General features: G+C 35.4%; 1 protein-coding gene across 1 annotated transcript; it reads right to left on the bottom strand.

The window, feature by feature from the left end:
• Positions 1-8,500: 8,500 nt before the first annotated feature.
• On the bottom strand, positions 8,501-13,796 carry LOC140886257 (NADPH--cytochrome P450 reductase-like). Its single transcript, XM_073292780.1, has 18 exons — positions 13,242-13,796; positions 12,832-12,891; positions 12,641-12,717; positions 12,411-12,468; positions 12,228-12,311; positions 11,933-11,969; positions 11,503-11,572; positions 11,230-11,427; positions 11,016-11,108; positions 10,675-10,900; positions 10,511-10,594; positions 10,281-10,432; positions 10,021-10,117; positions 9,661-9,810; positions 9,472-9,549; positions 9,261-9,383; positions 8,963-9,076; positions 8,501-8,806 (listed from the first exon to the last, which is right to left on the bottom strand). The coding sequence occupies exons 1-18, from the start codon at positions 13,593-13,595 to the stop codon at positions 8,726-8,728; spliced, it is 2,136 nt and encodes a 711-aa protein (XP_073148881.1). The 5' UTR covers positions 13,596-13,796; the 3' UTR covers positions 8,501-8,725.
• Positions 13,797-14,400: the final 604 nt, after the last annotated feature.

Raw genomic sequence — 14,400 nt, 5'->3', positions numbered from 1 at the left:
AATTCAATAATTAAATCATTGGATAACATTGCATGGCAACATAATTAAAAAGATAAAATCAAATTTTATCTAATATATTCATAAGATCATATCTTATAATCAATTGTACCAAAATAATTCATTTTATAAAATCTAATTTAACGGATAAAATTTATAAATTTTTCAAAAATTCAAATTTATCCAAAAATCAATTTTAAAAATTTCGGACTCAAACAATTTGACCCGATGCCTCGTGGACCAATCAAAAACAATTTTCGATCGGACCAAAAACTAAAATTTCAAAAATCTAAAATTATTTTAAAAAATCAAATTTTAATTTTCCGGGCTGCCCGGGACGTTCCCGGGCAACCCCGCCTCCACGTGGGATAGGGCTGCCCACGTGGAGCTGGGCAGCGACGATCGCTGCCCGTGTTGCCCTTCAAAAATTTTAATTTAAAATTTTGTTTTGTTTCAAAAACCGAGGCTAAAAATTTTGTACAATCGATTAATTTTAATCGTTTGATCTGATAGCAACCTGTCTCTGACGCCACTGTTGGAACACGTTTTCAGATCATAGATCTGATACCCGGTGCAGCGGAAGTTTAAAATTTTATATGGAACGATTCCATATCATGGGTATCAAATCCTAACGATTAAATTATGCAAGTAAAATAATAATAACAATTAATATTTTACCTCTTCAAGCTATGGCTTGATTATGGACATCAACAGATTAATCTGCTCTTGTTGTAAATCTCAGGAACTGATGACTCGCTCGATCAATCTCCTGAATTAGGTCCACGAACAGAAAACTAAAACCCTCTGATTGATTGCACTAGAAATCAATCAGATGTTTATCGAAGATATTTACAGATTTGATCTGTCAATTCAAAATATAATTTTCCAAAAATCACAGACTGAATTCTCTCTCAAAAGGGAGACAGGATTTTCGAATTCTCCTTAGAACTCTTCTAGGATTTTTGAAAATTGCTCTGTCAATTATGAGGTTGTGTGTATAATTTTTGTACTGCAATAATTTATTTATAATGTGGGCTACTAACACCTTAGGGCCCATTAGTCATAAGTTCAAGTCTGACAAGCAAAGCCCGCATATTCAGAAATTAATATAAAATTCATCGTGACTCAGAATGATAAACCAATTTCACCATTGTGCATAGAAACCATTTCTGCAGCTTTTAAAGTCATGATAATTTTTCTGAATCCGAATTCAGTGATTTCCAAAAATGCCCATCCCTATGTCATTTTAGAAAATTTCACTCCCTTTAGTTAAGAAGTCCAACTTTTCTTTCGCTAAATTTAACTTTTTAAATTTAACTATCTCAACGGGGATTAGTAATCCATTACTTGTGTGACCCTCAATGGTTCAGGGATACAGCTAGCCGTGGGCTCACAACTCTTTGTGACTCGGAACAACAATTTCCGACTTACCCATCGAATCATGGTAAGAGCGTCTAGCAACATCGCCCCATGATTCCCTAGGTATCACTGATAGTGCCTGCAAGAACCAGTAGGTTTTGGTTAGCGTACAGTACGGTCCCTTCATCCATATATCCCGATCGAATCAACAACCATTGGTACATCGAGAGTCGTTCGAGATTCAATAACTATGCAATGCATCTTGAAGATCAAATAGTGACATCGCATGTGCTACTAGGAAACCAAGTAACCTAAATCACATCGAGTACTCTGGCCAGAGATTTGTCACACTAATATCTCCTCAGATCGCATAGGATATCCACACTCGCAAGCGTGTGGTGAATCCTTAACAACAAAGTATCGACTCCTATATGTGTCGTAACTGTACCCAATCCCGACACCTGATGACCCTCATAGAGTTGGGAAACGAGTCAAAGTATAGTACTAGCATATAGAGTCTCCATGATGTTTCAAGTAGTAAGGACTAATGGTGTACAACCAAAACCGCGAACTTATCCACTCAATTAATAATAACCACTTGGAAAGTCCGAATAGGGTAGTTCGATCATTCATCATATGAATATACATTTGCATGCTTTGAATATTTTTATGTTCCATACCAATGAAACGTGGTACTTTGGCATCGCAAATGCTAGTCTCAATCTCGAGCGATCCTTATCCTTATTTGCGGACGGCTCAATTGACGAGGAACTGTTTAGAATATACAGTGACTATAATATGTGTTTCATGATAGTTATCTCTCTTTATTCACTATCTCATATTACTTACACTATAGTATATTCAAGGTCTTTATCAAAACAACAATAGAATATCACAATATAACATTATGAAGAAAGATAAAAAAAAATGCCATTAATGAATGTAAATTATATTAAACAAAGATTGTTTATACATAGAATCATAAAAGCCCTTAGCCACAAGTTGGCTAACCGGGCACCCACTCTTTCACCGATTATTATACTCCAAGGGGTGGCCTGTATATGATATCACACCATTCTCACGTATTTTCTCATTCACCGCCATGGAACATCTCACCAATTGAATCTCAAAACTTCGGTTTTGGAGGATCTGGATCCGACAGAGAGCCAACAACATCAATTTCAAGGTTTGGTTCTCAAATTCCACCACATTTGACGCAGATCGGGATATAAAATATTAACCTCGATGATGATGATGATATGGGTGCAAAAGAAAAGAATGTTCCTCGTTAAAGTTAAGGTGATGTGGTCAACTGAGGAAGAGAAATGTCTTGCAAGAGCTTGGGGTACTACTACCAACGACCCAAAAGTTGGCAATGCACAAAAAAGTAAGTATTTCTGGCAAAGTACAGCCACATACTATAATGATAATCGACCCGTAAGAACACCAATGAGAGAATCGAATGCGATAAAATCACATTATTATTGTGTTAAGCCTGATGTTGATAATTTTTCGGGATGGTACAACAATTTGCTCAACAATCGGGCTAGTGGTCAAAGTGACGCTGATGTTTTAGCTGCTGCACATGATATGTGGTAAACGTCAAAAAAGAATAAGGCATTCAAATACGAACATGTGTGGAAGATTGTAATGGAGTGCGAGAAATGGGATCCCCAATCACTTGGACATCACGCTAACAAGAAGTCGAGAACATCCGAGTCAGGGCCACATATATCTTCAACCAATCTCGATACTGATGACGCATTTAAAATTCGAGCACGTCCAATAGGGCAACATAAGGCCAAAAGAAAGCACAAAACCAAGGTCATGGATGACGGAGATTTCTCATTGAAATGGAAACAAATGCAGGAATATCAAAGAGAAAAATTGGCGATAAAAGAAGCAGAGCTAAGAAATAAGAAAGCTGAGATAAAGAACAAGGAAGCTGAAATTAAGCAAAAGGACGTTGAGATGCAACAAAAAGAACTGGAATTGGAACAAAAAGATTATGAAATACTTACGAAAGATGTCAGTGGTATGACAAAGACCCAGATTCATTGGCATATGAAAATAATTTGAAGCAATTTCAAAGAGACGTGGCATTCAGTAGATGTATCAGTTGTGTGTTTATTTTCATATGTTAATTACGTTTGTGTATGTTGTTTGTGTACGTTTATGTTTTTAAATTTTATTTCGATCTTTGTCGATTGTGTACGAATGCAATTAATTATGTTGTTTTTTATTATCAACTAGTAATATATTACATCATTGTAATGATTTAATTAATTATAAAGTAAAAATAAAATAACCATAAAAATTATTTAGATAAAAAAAAATCAATACAGTGCAACGGATAGTATAACATTGTTTTTGTGTAACGGATGGTATATCGTTGAATTGCGCGCAATGGATATTATTACATTGAATTACGTGCAACAGATAGTTTAAAATTTAAACTTTTACTCTATAAATATGGTGTGAAACTTTCATTTCTTTCATTGAATATTTTCAACTTTTCAACACTTATAATAAAAATGTCTGAAGATCCACATCGTGATACAAAACGTCTCATTCGTGAGTTTTGGCGAAATGAGATGTGAGAAGATGATGTAGATTGAATGATGATTATGCTACTTGAAGAGGAAGAGTATAGACTCCAAACAGCCCAAAGGAATGCACGGTCTAGAAATTCAAGGAGATATGTGAATCGAGATCGTGAAGACGGGAATTCTCGCCTTTTCAAAGATTATTTCTCCGAAATCCTACATTCCACACTGAAGTATTCTGGAGGCGATTTTGAATGCGCAGAGAGTTATTCTTTCGCACAGTCGATTCTCTTACAAATCATTCGGACTACTTTCGATGGAAGAGAGACGCAAAATGTACAGCGGTTATTCGTCAATTGGCATATGCAGCCCCAACAAACTCTCTCGATTCTGTCAATGCGTTATTGATGTGTTTGGGGCACGATATTTGAGAGGACCCAATGATGCAGACACTCAACGATTGCTTCAAATGCATGAAGAGAACCACAGCTTCCCTGAAATGTTGGGCAGTCTTGATTGCATGCATTGGGAGTGGAGAAATTGTCCCGTAGCTTGGAAAGAAAAATATAATAGAGGTGATTATGGTGTACCAACGATAATTCTTGAAGCGGTTGCATCTACAGACTTGTGGATATGACATGTTTTTTCTTGGCGTTGCAGGATCGCGTAATTATATAAATGTTCTTAACGAATCACTGTTATTCAACGCCGTCCTACAAAGAGTTTAGAATATTAGGAAACTTAATTTCATGATATTTTCTGATGTTTTACATAGGGGTGGCAAATTTTACATAAATCCCGACCCGTCCCGATTTCCAACCCGTTCCCGTCTCGAATTTTTCCCGACCCGAGTGGTCGGGATTTTTTCCGACCCGATCTATTTCGGGATCGTGATCGAGATAGGCAACCCTTTTCGACGGGATTTCCGACCCGATCCGAATATAAAAATAATATTTTTTTAATAATATTTTTTAATTAAAAAATAATTTTTTAAAAAATTTTATGTTTTAATATTAATGTTTTATAATTATATGCCATATAATTTTTTTTATATTTATCTTTTTTAATATTAACATTGAGTTATAAATTTTTATTTTGTTTTTTTTATTATTATAAATAATTATATGTTTTTTTATTAATCAAGTAGTTGTTTTAGTTTATTTGTAATGTACTAAAAAAATTTTTAGTTTTTTAATGGTTATATATAAAAAAATTTAATTTATTTGTAATGTATTAAGAAAAATTTTGATTTTTTTCATAAATTTTTTTCAAAAAAATATTTTCATAAAATTTTTTTTTAAAAAAAAATTTATTCGGGATTACTCTCTCCCGACCCGACGGGATCCCGAATGTTCGGGATCCCGAAATTTTGGGTCCCGACACTTTTCGGGTGCGGGATCGGGAGAAAAAAATATCTCAATTCCTATCGGGACGGAAATCGGGTAAGGGGGTTACGGGACGGGTCCCGACCCGATTCCACCCCTAGTTTTACTTTTACATTATCTCTTACTTTTCAAAGTTGTAAACAATATAAAACAAAGATACATTCATTATTCAATAAGAATTATTCAGTTTTTGATTAAATGCTCCGAATGTTCATTTCACACTGAACGAAACATCTTATATAAAAGGATATTATCTTACATATGAAATCTATCCAGAATGGGCTGCTTTCGTCAAGAGATTTTCATGCCCCGAGGATCCCACGAGGAAGAAATTCAAGAAGAGACAAGAGTCTGAAAGAAAGGACGTTGAGCGGGCATTTAGCGATCCAAGCTCGTTGGGCAATAGTTAGAGGTCCTGCATGATCTTATTACAAAAATGATTTAAGGAATATCATGTACACATGTATTATTTTGCACAACATAATTATTCAGGACGAGGGAGATGAATCAGTCAACTAGTCGGATGAAGACTCTCCTCCACCAGCACGAATTGTCATGGGATCTACCCAAGATTATAGGGCTGGGCTACCGAACCAAAGTACCGAATTTTCGGGATATCTTATCGATTTTTTTTATATATATATATTTTTTTTGGTATATTGAAATTTTTTTCGGTATCTATACGGTATTTTTATGGATTTTTTTCATACCAAAATTTTAAAATTTCGATATCGATATCGGTATGAATTTTTTTCATACCAATATTTTTGTTACGGTATATCGAAAACTCACCCCTACCCAAAAATTCCGAGAGTACCTCCAGAATTATAGCGAGCTACGTGACAGAGAAGCACGTCACCAAATTTGAGTCGACTTGGTTGAACACATATGGGCACGGTATGGAGGCAATTAGCGAGGAACAAATTTATTATTCAATATTTCGGTTGTGCACATTTATGTTTTTAAAATTTATCTTGGTCTTTGTCACTTGTGCAGATTTATGTTTTTTAATTTTAATTTATATTGGTCTTTATTTGTTGTGTACGATTATGATTCATGAATTCAAGCTTTATTATTAATTATGAATATTTTAGTTATATCATTTTTATTTTATTAAATATTCATTATAACACTTGAAATTGTAATTTAATATATTATTAGAATTATATATTAATAAAATAAAAATATAAAATTTAATAAATATATTTCAGATGTGGACTTATGTATTTAATACATTCATGAATTTTTTAATATTAATTAAATTTTGATTAAAGATTCTTTAAATAAATAAAAATATTAAAAATAATTAATAAAATTACTTTACGTTAGTAAATTTTGATTAAAGATTAATTAATTACATAAAAGCATTAAAAATTAATTTATAAAATTATCTTCGTATTTAACATTATTTAAAAATTAAAATTTAATAAAAGTTATTTTTTGGGTAGGATCGTGGAGAAAAGTTATAAAAGTTTTGTTTTTTAAAATTTTGAGGTGTCAATGACGTGTCATGGTAGATCCCGTGCTGAAGTTGGATGTACAAGATCAGGACTGCGGGTACCCAGGGTAACCACAATCTTGAAATTAATAAACTCGACTTTAGTTGGGATCTACAATGTCACATGGTTGTCACGTCAAAAGTTTTAAAAAAAAAAACCACTTTTTAAGCATATACACACAATCCTAAACCCAAAAAACAACTTTTTAATGTTATACAAATCATCCCCACGCATAATCCTACAATTTTTATTTACTATCTACATTTAAAATCTTAATTTATATAATATGATAAGAGTAACACTCCTGTAAGACGGTTTCATCCGTCAGACGGATCAACCCTACCCATATTTATAATAATAAGTAATACTTTTGGCATAAAATGTAATACTTTTTAATGGATAACTCATATAAGAGACTTTTCTCAAAAAAATGACCATTGAGACCGTCTCATAGGAGTTTTTGTCATATGATAAATATATTTTATATTTTGATTTCTTTTTTTTATTTTAACCAAAAATAACAAACTAAATTAACGCTCATGCACTGGCTGTCCATTACAAATTTTAAAAAAAAAATTAAACAATAAAATAATAGCTAGAGTGGGCGTCCAAAATTGGAACGCCAGCTCAGCTCTTTGTTTTAAGGGTGAATTGGTGTTCAGTCCCTAAATCCAAAAGCAAATTAAGAATCAGTTCCTTACCAGAAAAAATTTGTTTGCACTCCCTGGGCCCACATTATTTTTCTTGGATAAAATTAAGTACAAAACATTGAAAATATGGTACAAATACAAGATATTTGAGCACTAATTGTTCAAGATCGAGTACAAAAAATACAATTTTGAGTATAAAATCTAAACATCTTTATTAATCTGAACTTGCAACATGTGTTTGAGTACTCAAAAATCATATATTTGTATCAGATCTAACACATTGGGTACTCAAAAAATCACATATGCGTACCATATTTTCAATGTTTTGTACCGATTTTCATCCAAATAAGATAAATGTGTTATTAATATCAATATTTTTTAGTACTCGAAAATCATATATTTATACTAGATCTAACACATTTGATACTCAAATATCATGTATTTGTACCATATTTTTCATGTTTTGTACCAAATTTCATCCGAAACAAAACATGTGGGCCCAGAGAGTTTAAACAAAGTTTTTTTTTGACAGGGACTGATTACCAATTTAAGTTTAGATCTAGAACTGAATTATAAATTACCGTTGTTTTAAACGAGTTGCAGCTTGCAACCCTTTATGCTGCACAAAAGTCAAAACCCAACTTCTGGGTTGCAATCAACCTTTTATGTGTTTGTCATTTGTGTCATAACGAAAAAATAATATTATTAACATTTCACATAGAAATGATGAAAAATAGAAAAGCCGTAAGAGTTCAAGAAAAATTGGAATTAGTTTTTGGCAAAAGAACGCAAGGAATGATTCATTCCACTCTTTGGCTAAGCATACCAACTTCCCATGTCAACTCTCACCTACCTTTATTGAAGTCGCAATCATTTGATTCACTACTCACCTACTTCAACAATAAAATAACATGGTCTAATATTTAATAATATTTTTTAAAAATAATTTCTCAACTCCAGTTGATTGATGATTCGAGCAGAAGAGTTGGGTTCATAAATGGACCATAAAATTTACTACAAGAGCAATTAGTAATATTATATTATAGATTCTACATATAGAGTACTTACAATAATTATTACATTCTCGTATTATCTTAAACGTGTAGTTTTACAAATTACAATATCGAAGCCCCAAAACCCATCAATAACTATGACTAAAAACAAAAAGAGAGAGAAGCAAAAAGGATCACAAAGAACCAACTAATATACAACACCCAAAGTTTCCCTTTGCTTGGGTTGGCAACAAATAAAAAATACTTGTTAAGTTTGATCTTTTTAAATCTATTTTTTCACCATACGTCGCGCAAATATCTTCCTGTCATTTGCAGATTCTTCACCATGCTCTCAGCTTTGGAGCTGTCCACGGATCCCTGAAAACATAGCCAAGACGTAGCGTTGCGTTTAGAAAACGAGCTTTCGCCTCCAATACCCAACAATTGCTTGCAAAGTTGTGGTTGCAAGTGATGCGAAGCTAAACGTGCAGGCACTGAAAGAGTAACAGCCAGATGTTTTGCATAAACACGCACCTGTTCTTGGATGATGGTGTGGAGAGTTCGATGGACATCACGAGCCATGCCTTTCGCATCACCACATACGTAAATATATCCTCCCTCTGAGATTACATTCCAGACATCTGAGGCCTGTCGATCACATGTAATGGAAACATTTATTGGCATTATCCCACTAAAATATGAGTGGTCAGTTTTCACAGTATGAGCTAGTGCAGAAGAGAAGGTCGATTTTAACACATTAGGGGCTTAATGCAGTGAGAAAACGCAATTGAAGCAACTGTTGGATATGTGACTGGTGAAAATAATTGCATACATTTTGTGCCAACTTGTGCTGCACGTATTCTTTGGTTGGTCCCTCGCGCGAAAATGCAAGGACGAGCTCTGAAATTACTCCAGCTTCGACAAAGTTGTTCAATTCATCCTCGTAAATGAAGTCCTGGAGATGACGCGAGTTAATGTGAGGCATAAATTTACTGAGAGTATGAACATTTTACAGATGCTCCGTGAACTACTATTCTACTAACCATATTTCGGTTCCTGCATCCAAAGTATAACACGGCAAGACCAAGTTCAGCCCCAGATTCTTTCAGTGCTAATCTTTCCTGTTAACATGAATAAGCGTTTATGACGTAATCATCGGAATAGAAAACGAATCTTGAGTATGTAAACAAGATTACTGAGGCTAACTACACACGAAATATTTTGACAAAAACCTGTAGGAAACCCCTGAATGGAGCCAAGCCAGTCCCAGGGCCGATCATTATTATGGGTGTTTTAGGATCAGCAGGAAGCCTGAAGTTAGAAGTTCTAACAAAAATTGGCGCCCAACTGCAGTCGCTGCTTTTCTCCAAAGGCACAGCATTCTAAAAGGATGCAAAAACTAAGATTCAAAAAACAGCTATCAAATAAGAAGATTCCCCGAGAAATGAGAGAAAAAAGTGTGTGCATCGAATGGCACCATCAATCAAGAAAATCCACTGGTGGGTCAAAACAATAACTCACTTTTTGGCATCTCAAGGAAATTAAGAAAAAGACTTGAGTATATAAACTTATCTCAAGAATGAGAAACATACCTTCATCCATGTTGAGCAAACACCCTGGTGAATTCTTCCTGTGGGCATTTTCTCATAAACTAATGCACAAGTTACATGGATTCTTGATGGTGAAATCCTAGAAAACAATGGGAGAAATTGAGTTCATGAAGATTTATAGATAAAACAAGAAAATTGAGCAATATACACAAGAACAATTATATGGTCGCTAGCATTGCATTTGATATAGCAATTGCAGCCTCCTCAAGTAGATACAAAGGACCTGTTAGATAAATACTCACTTTGGGGACGATGAGATAGAGTAAAATCTGGCCTGCAGGCGTGGAGCAACTGCTGCAAAGAAAATACCAAGAGGAGGCTTGGCAGAGGGAAAATCTGCCATGACCTCGAGTAAACTTCTCTGACTTGCAATAACATACTGCGCATATTCCTCCTGAAGATAACATAAATAACCATAAGAAAACATTTCGGGGAAAGCGATTGTCAAAAGATGGAATCAAATGTGTCCAACCTTTCCATCAGGGGAAGCAAGATTCCTGAGTCGATCGGCTTCACCAGAGTCCGAAGCATATGCCGCTAATGCAAGTAAAGCAGACTGGAACAGAAGACACATATGAGCCAAAAATTCAACGTGCAATCAGACCAAGAATATGATGTTACGGTGTTGAACTGAACCTTTTTGGGAGCACCCAAAAGATCTGCATATCGAGTCAGTGCGGTTCTTAAAGTGCATGGTGGGAAAGGGGGTAGCAAAGAGCCACCACTGAGAGGTGTGCCATCCTCTTTATCAGCATGAATTGAGAAGTATGTGTGTGAAGGCAGATTTAGCAACCGTTCTGCTTCCTCCACAGTTTCAATCAAATTCTCACAGTAAACACCAACATGGTCCCCTGTTTCGTACCTGCGGATAGAGATGTATTCAGTTTAAAAACAAGCTTTGTTATTTCGAAATTTCAAGAGGGCACTCACAATTTCAGCATACGAAATGGACCAGGTTACATATATCAGAAACTTACTCAAGTCCAGTGCCAGATATGTCAAATTCCAAGTGAGTGCAAGAACGGTCTGAGGCCGGAGTATGAAGCTCTTTCCTTCTAGCGACATTTGATCTTCAAAAACACAACACATAAAAAAATGTTTGGTACAAGGGGAGAGCTGCCCACATTCAAATTTTATACAGGAAACACGGTCGAAGAGGAAAAATGAAGCCAACAGAAACATGCTCATTACCGGCAGGGATGCTGAGCATCATAAACGGCATCATGATTGATATGGCCATTGGCCGAGCCATTCTCCAAAATTGATCCATCTGTTTGGTCATGGAATACAACCCGATACTCCAAAACGGCAGCAGTATATGGTGTGGTAGCAGTTGCATCATCTTTATCACGAAGTAATGCATCCAACTCAGGCCATACTAACTCACGCCTGCATTACTTCCGAATTAAAACATTTTGAAAAATTATCTGAGAATGTTACAGATGGCATGAAGGAATCCATTACCATGCAGTAAAGTCATCTTCAATGCATTGATCGTCGTCACCGAGACCCACTGGGCCGAGCCTCTTTCCACCTGAAAAGGACGATACGGTGGTAACAGTTGGAAAACAAAGTAAAACAAAACCAAGAAATGGTCCACGCACTACATTAACCCACAAAAAAATTTATACATTTGAAAATCGAGCATTTTCCTATTTTCATTTAAAAAAATTAAAAAAAAAAATGAATTCGAAAGGAGAACCCAGCCCCTCTGAAGGACAATAACTCTCAATACGATTTGAGTAACTCCTCCGAATGCAGTACAAAAATTAAAAATAGCATGACATGACGACGTGCATCTTTGAGGACAAAGTATATCTAGCTAGCATCACTCAAACATCCGAACTTCAATCCAGAAGCTAAATAAAAGGAAATTTTCCGAAGAAACACATACCTTGCTCGGAAAGTATGCCGTCTACCACTTTAGCGATCTGTTAATGAAATTATGAACAATATCTCACATCAGGCAACACACAACACATATAAGAGGGAAGCAAAGCTATATCATCCTATCTGCTGGAGCAGGGGCAATTTCCCCATTAGATAAAGTTTTCTTTGTTTTAAATTCAACGTGCAATTTTGAAGGAAATGCAAGTACAGTTTCGCACCCCCTTGTCACAATTTTTGGGTTCACCCTACAATGCCAGTATATGCATGCATGAAAGTAAAAAAAAGCTATAGATACAAACCTTGTTGAAATGCTCATATTGTCTGTTCCCAAGCCCAAAAATGCCATAATGAAGATCCTTAAGCCATTCTCCTCTCTCTTTTCCCTGCCCGGAAAAATCTTTGAAATCAATCCCAAATTCCACCCTATACACAGAAAAACCTGATGAAACTATCAAATAAAGAGCTTTTTTTTTTTTTTTTACCTCAGTAAACCACTTGTAGAACCTAGCCGCGTTGTCGGTGGGCTCACCATCTCCATATCTGAAAACCACCACCACTCAACCAACTCAATAAATCGCATGCACACAAAGGGATTCACTTTACCATGTGATGTGGGCCGCGCACATGCTTGAATAATCTCACTAGCACACGGAAAATGTACACCACATGTAATTAAGAATCGGTGTTGGGTTAAAAAATTTAATGAACATACGTGGCCAGGAAAAAGAAGGCCAATGTTTCCTTCTTCAGCTTCTCCTCATATTCTTCGTCTTCCGCGGCATAATCATCCTATACCAATAAAAAAGATCAAGAAACAACCACAAAAATAGTAAATTAGAAGATGAAAGTTCGTAAAAGACCCAAAATTTTTGTTCCAAGACAGTTAAAAAAAAAAAAACTCACCAAATCAACCACTTTAAACTTGGCCTGCTGATATCTTGCCTTGGCTTCTTCTACAAGCGCCTATTCAACACGAAAATCAATGGTTGATTACTATAGGATAAGGGAAAAAGAATTATAAACAGATCATCACTGCCAAGCAAAACATCAGAACAAAGAGATCCAAATATCAATTTTTTTTGTGTAAAATGCCGAGTCCTTCAACATATTTCAAGTGATTAACTAGACAATTCTTGTAACGTCAGAAGTAATATTCGTAAGTTTTTATCGAACCGCACATTCGAGGCATGAAAATTCCAACGATTCCAATGATCACCCTTTCTCTTTCAAAGATCCCAATGAAATGTCAAATTTTTCTCACTTTTTTTTCCATTTTTGGTCCAAGCAAATTCAGACGACAAAACCCTTTTTACCTTAGCAAAGCCTTCAGCCGTACCAGTCTGCGTCCCGAAAAATACGGTCACCGTCTTCTTCCCATCATCAACTACCTCCGGCTCCAGCATCGCCTTCGGAACCCCCAGCTTCGGCGGCTCCACCGCCTTCTTTGCCGATCCACCAACACGCCGCCACAGCAGCACCACTACGCAGCCAATGAGCACCGAAATGGAGGTAGTAAGCACCATCATGAGGTCCCTATTCTCCACCAGCATCGTCAACACCGCCGGCTGTGCCACCTCCGACGACCCATTTAGCGTTTCGAGCTTCACTCCCTTCAACAAAGCGGCCATCAAATCAAACGGCGAGAGCCTTTCCGAAGTGGGTTCCATGTGTTCTAGTTAGAACTCCGAATCAACACAGATTTCTGAAAAGTTCTACTTGAAGAAAAACAAATCAACAAAAAATGGGGGAAAATGATTGGTTCGTGGCTCACAGAGTCCCTCCCTCTTTCAAGATTTTCTTGATATGGCGTGTGGCACACGAGAACGAATTCTTTATCTGGTTGAAAGAGCGTTGGAGAGACTCTGAATTCTTGTTGAAAGAAGAAAGGTGTGATCTTTATTTATATATATATGCGGAGAGGGATGGTGGCAAGCCCACAGTTAACCCACCTAACACTAGCTAACCATAGTTAGTTGTGGCAAATTTTAATAACACACTTTTTTTTTGTATTAAAAAGGTCCGATGATACGGGTCGATCTCATTAAAATGTTAAAATTTTGTTATAAAAAATATCTATTTGAATAGAAGATATGTCTAACGAAATTATTGTATAACACGATATCACATGAGTTGTGTGTAAGATTTATTTAAACCTTTTATATTTATATTAATAATTATTATATTAATTCATTCATTTTAGATATAATAACTCAAAGCATAAATTTCTTTTTTTTTAAAAAAAAACACAGAACATATTAGGTTTCAAAATATTAACGTAAAAAATATCATACAGTATGCATTTATTGTTATGTATTTGACGGTTGATGTACATCTATTGTTACTATCTATTAAGTGAGAGTAGTCCAAAACAAAGTATTTGGTACGGGTATAAAACCAAATTTGGAATTTCAAAAATATAATCAACTTCATACACGAGATAATCCCAAAAAAAAAAAAAAAAAAAAAAAATTA

This window comes from Henckelia pumila, chromosome 3 (genome assembly GCF_033568475.1).
Source record: "Henckelia pumila isolate YLH828 chromosome 3, ASM3356847v2, whole genome shotgun sequence".
NCBI classification, from domain to species: Eukaryota; Viridiplantae; Streptophyta; class Magnoliopsida; order Lamiales; family Gesneriaceae; genus Henckelia; species Henckelia pumila.
This window is presented reverse-complemented; position numbering and strand designations above follow the sequence as displayed.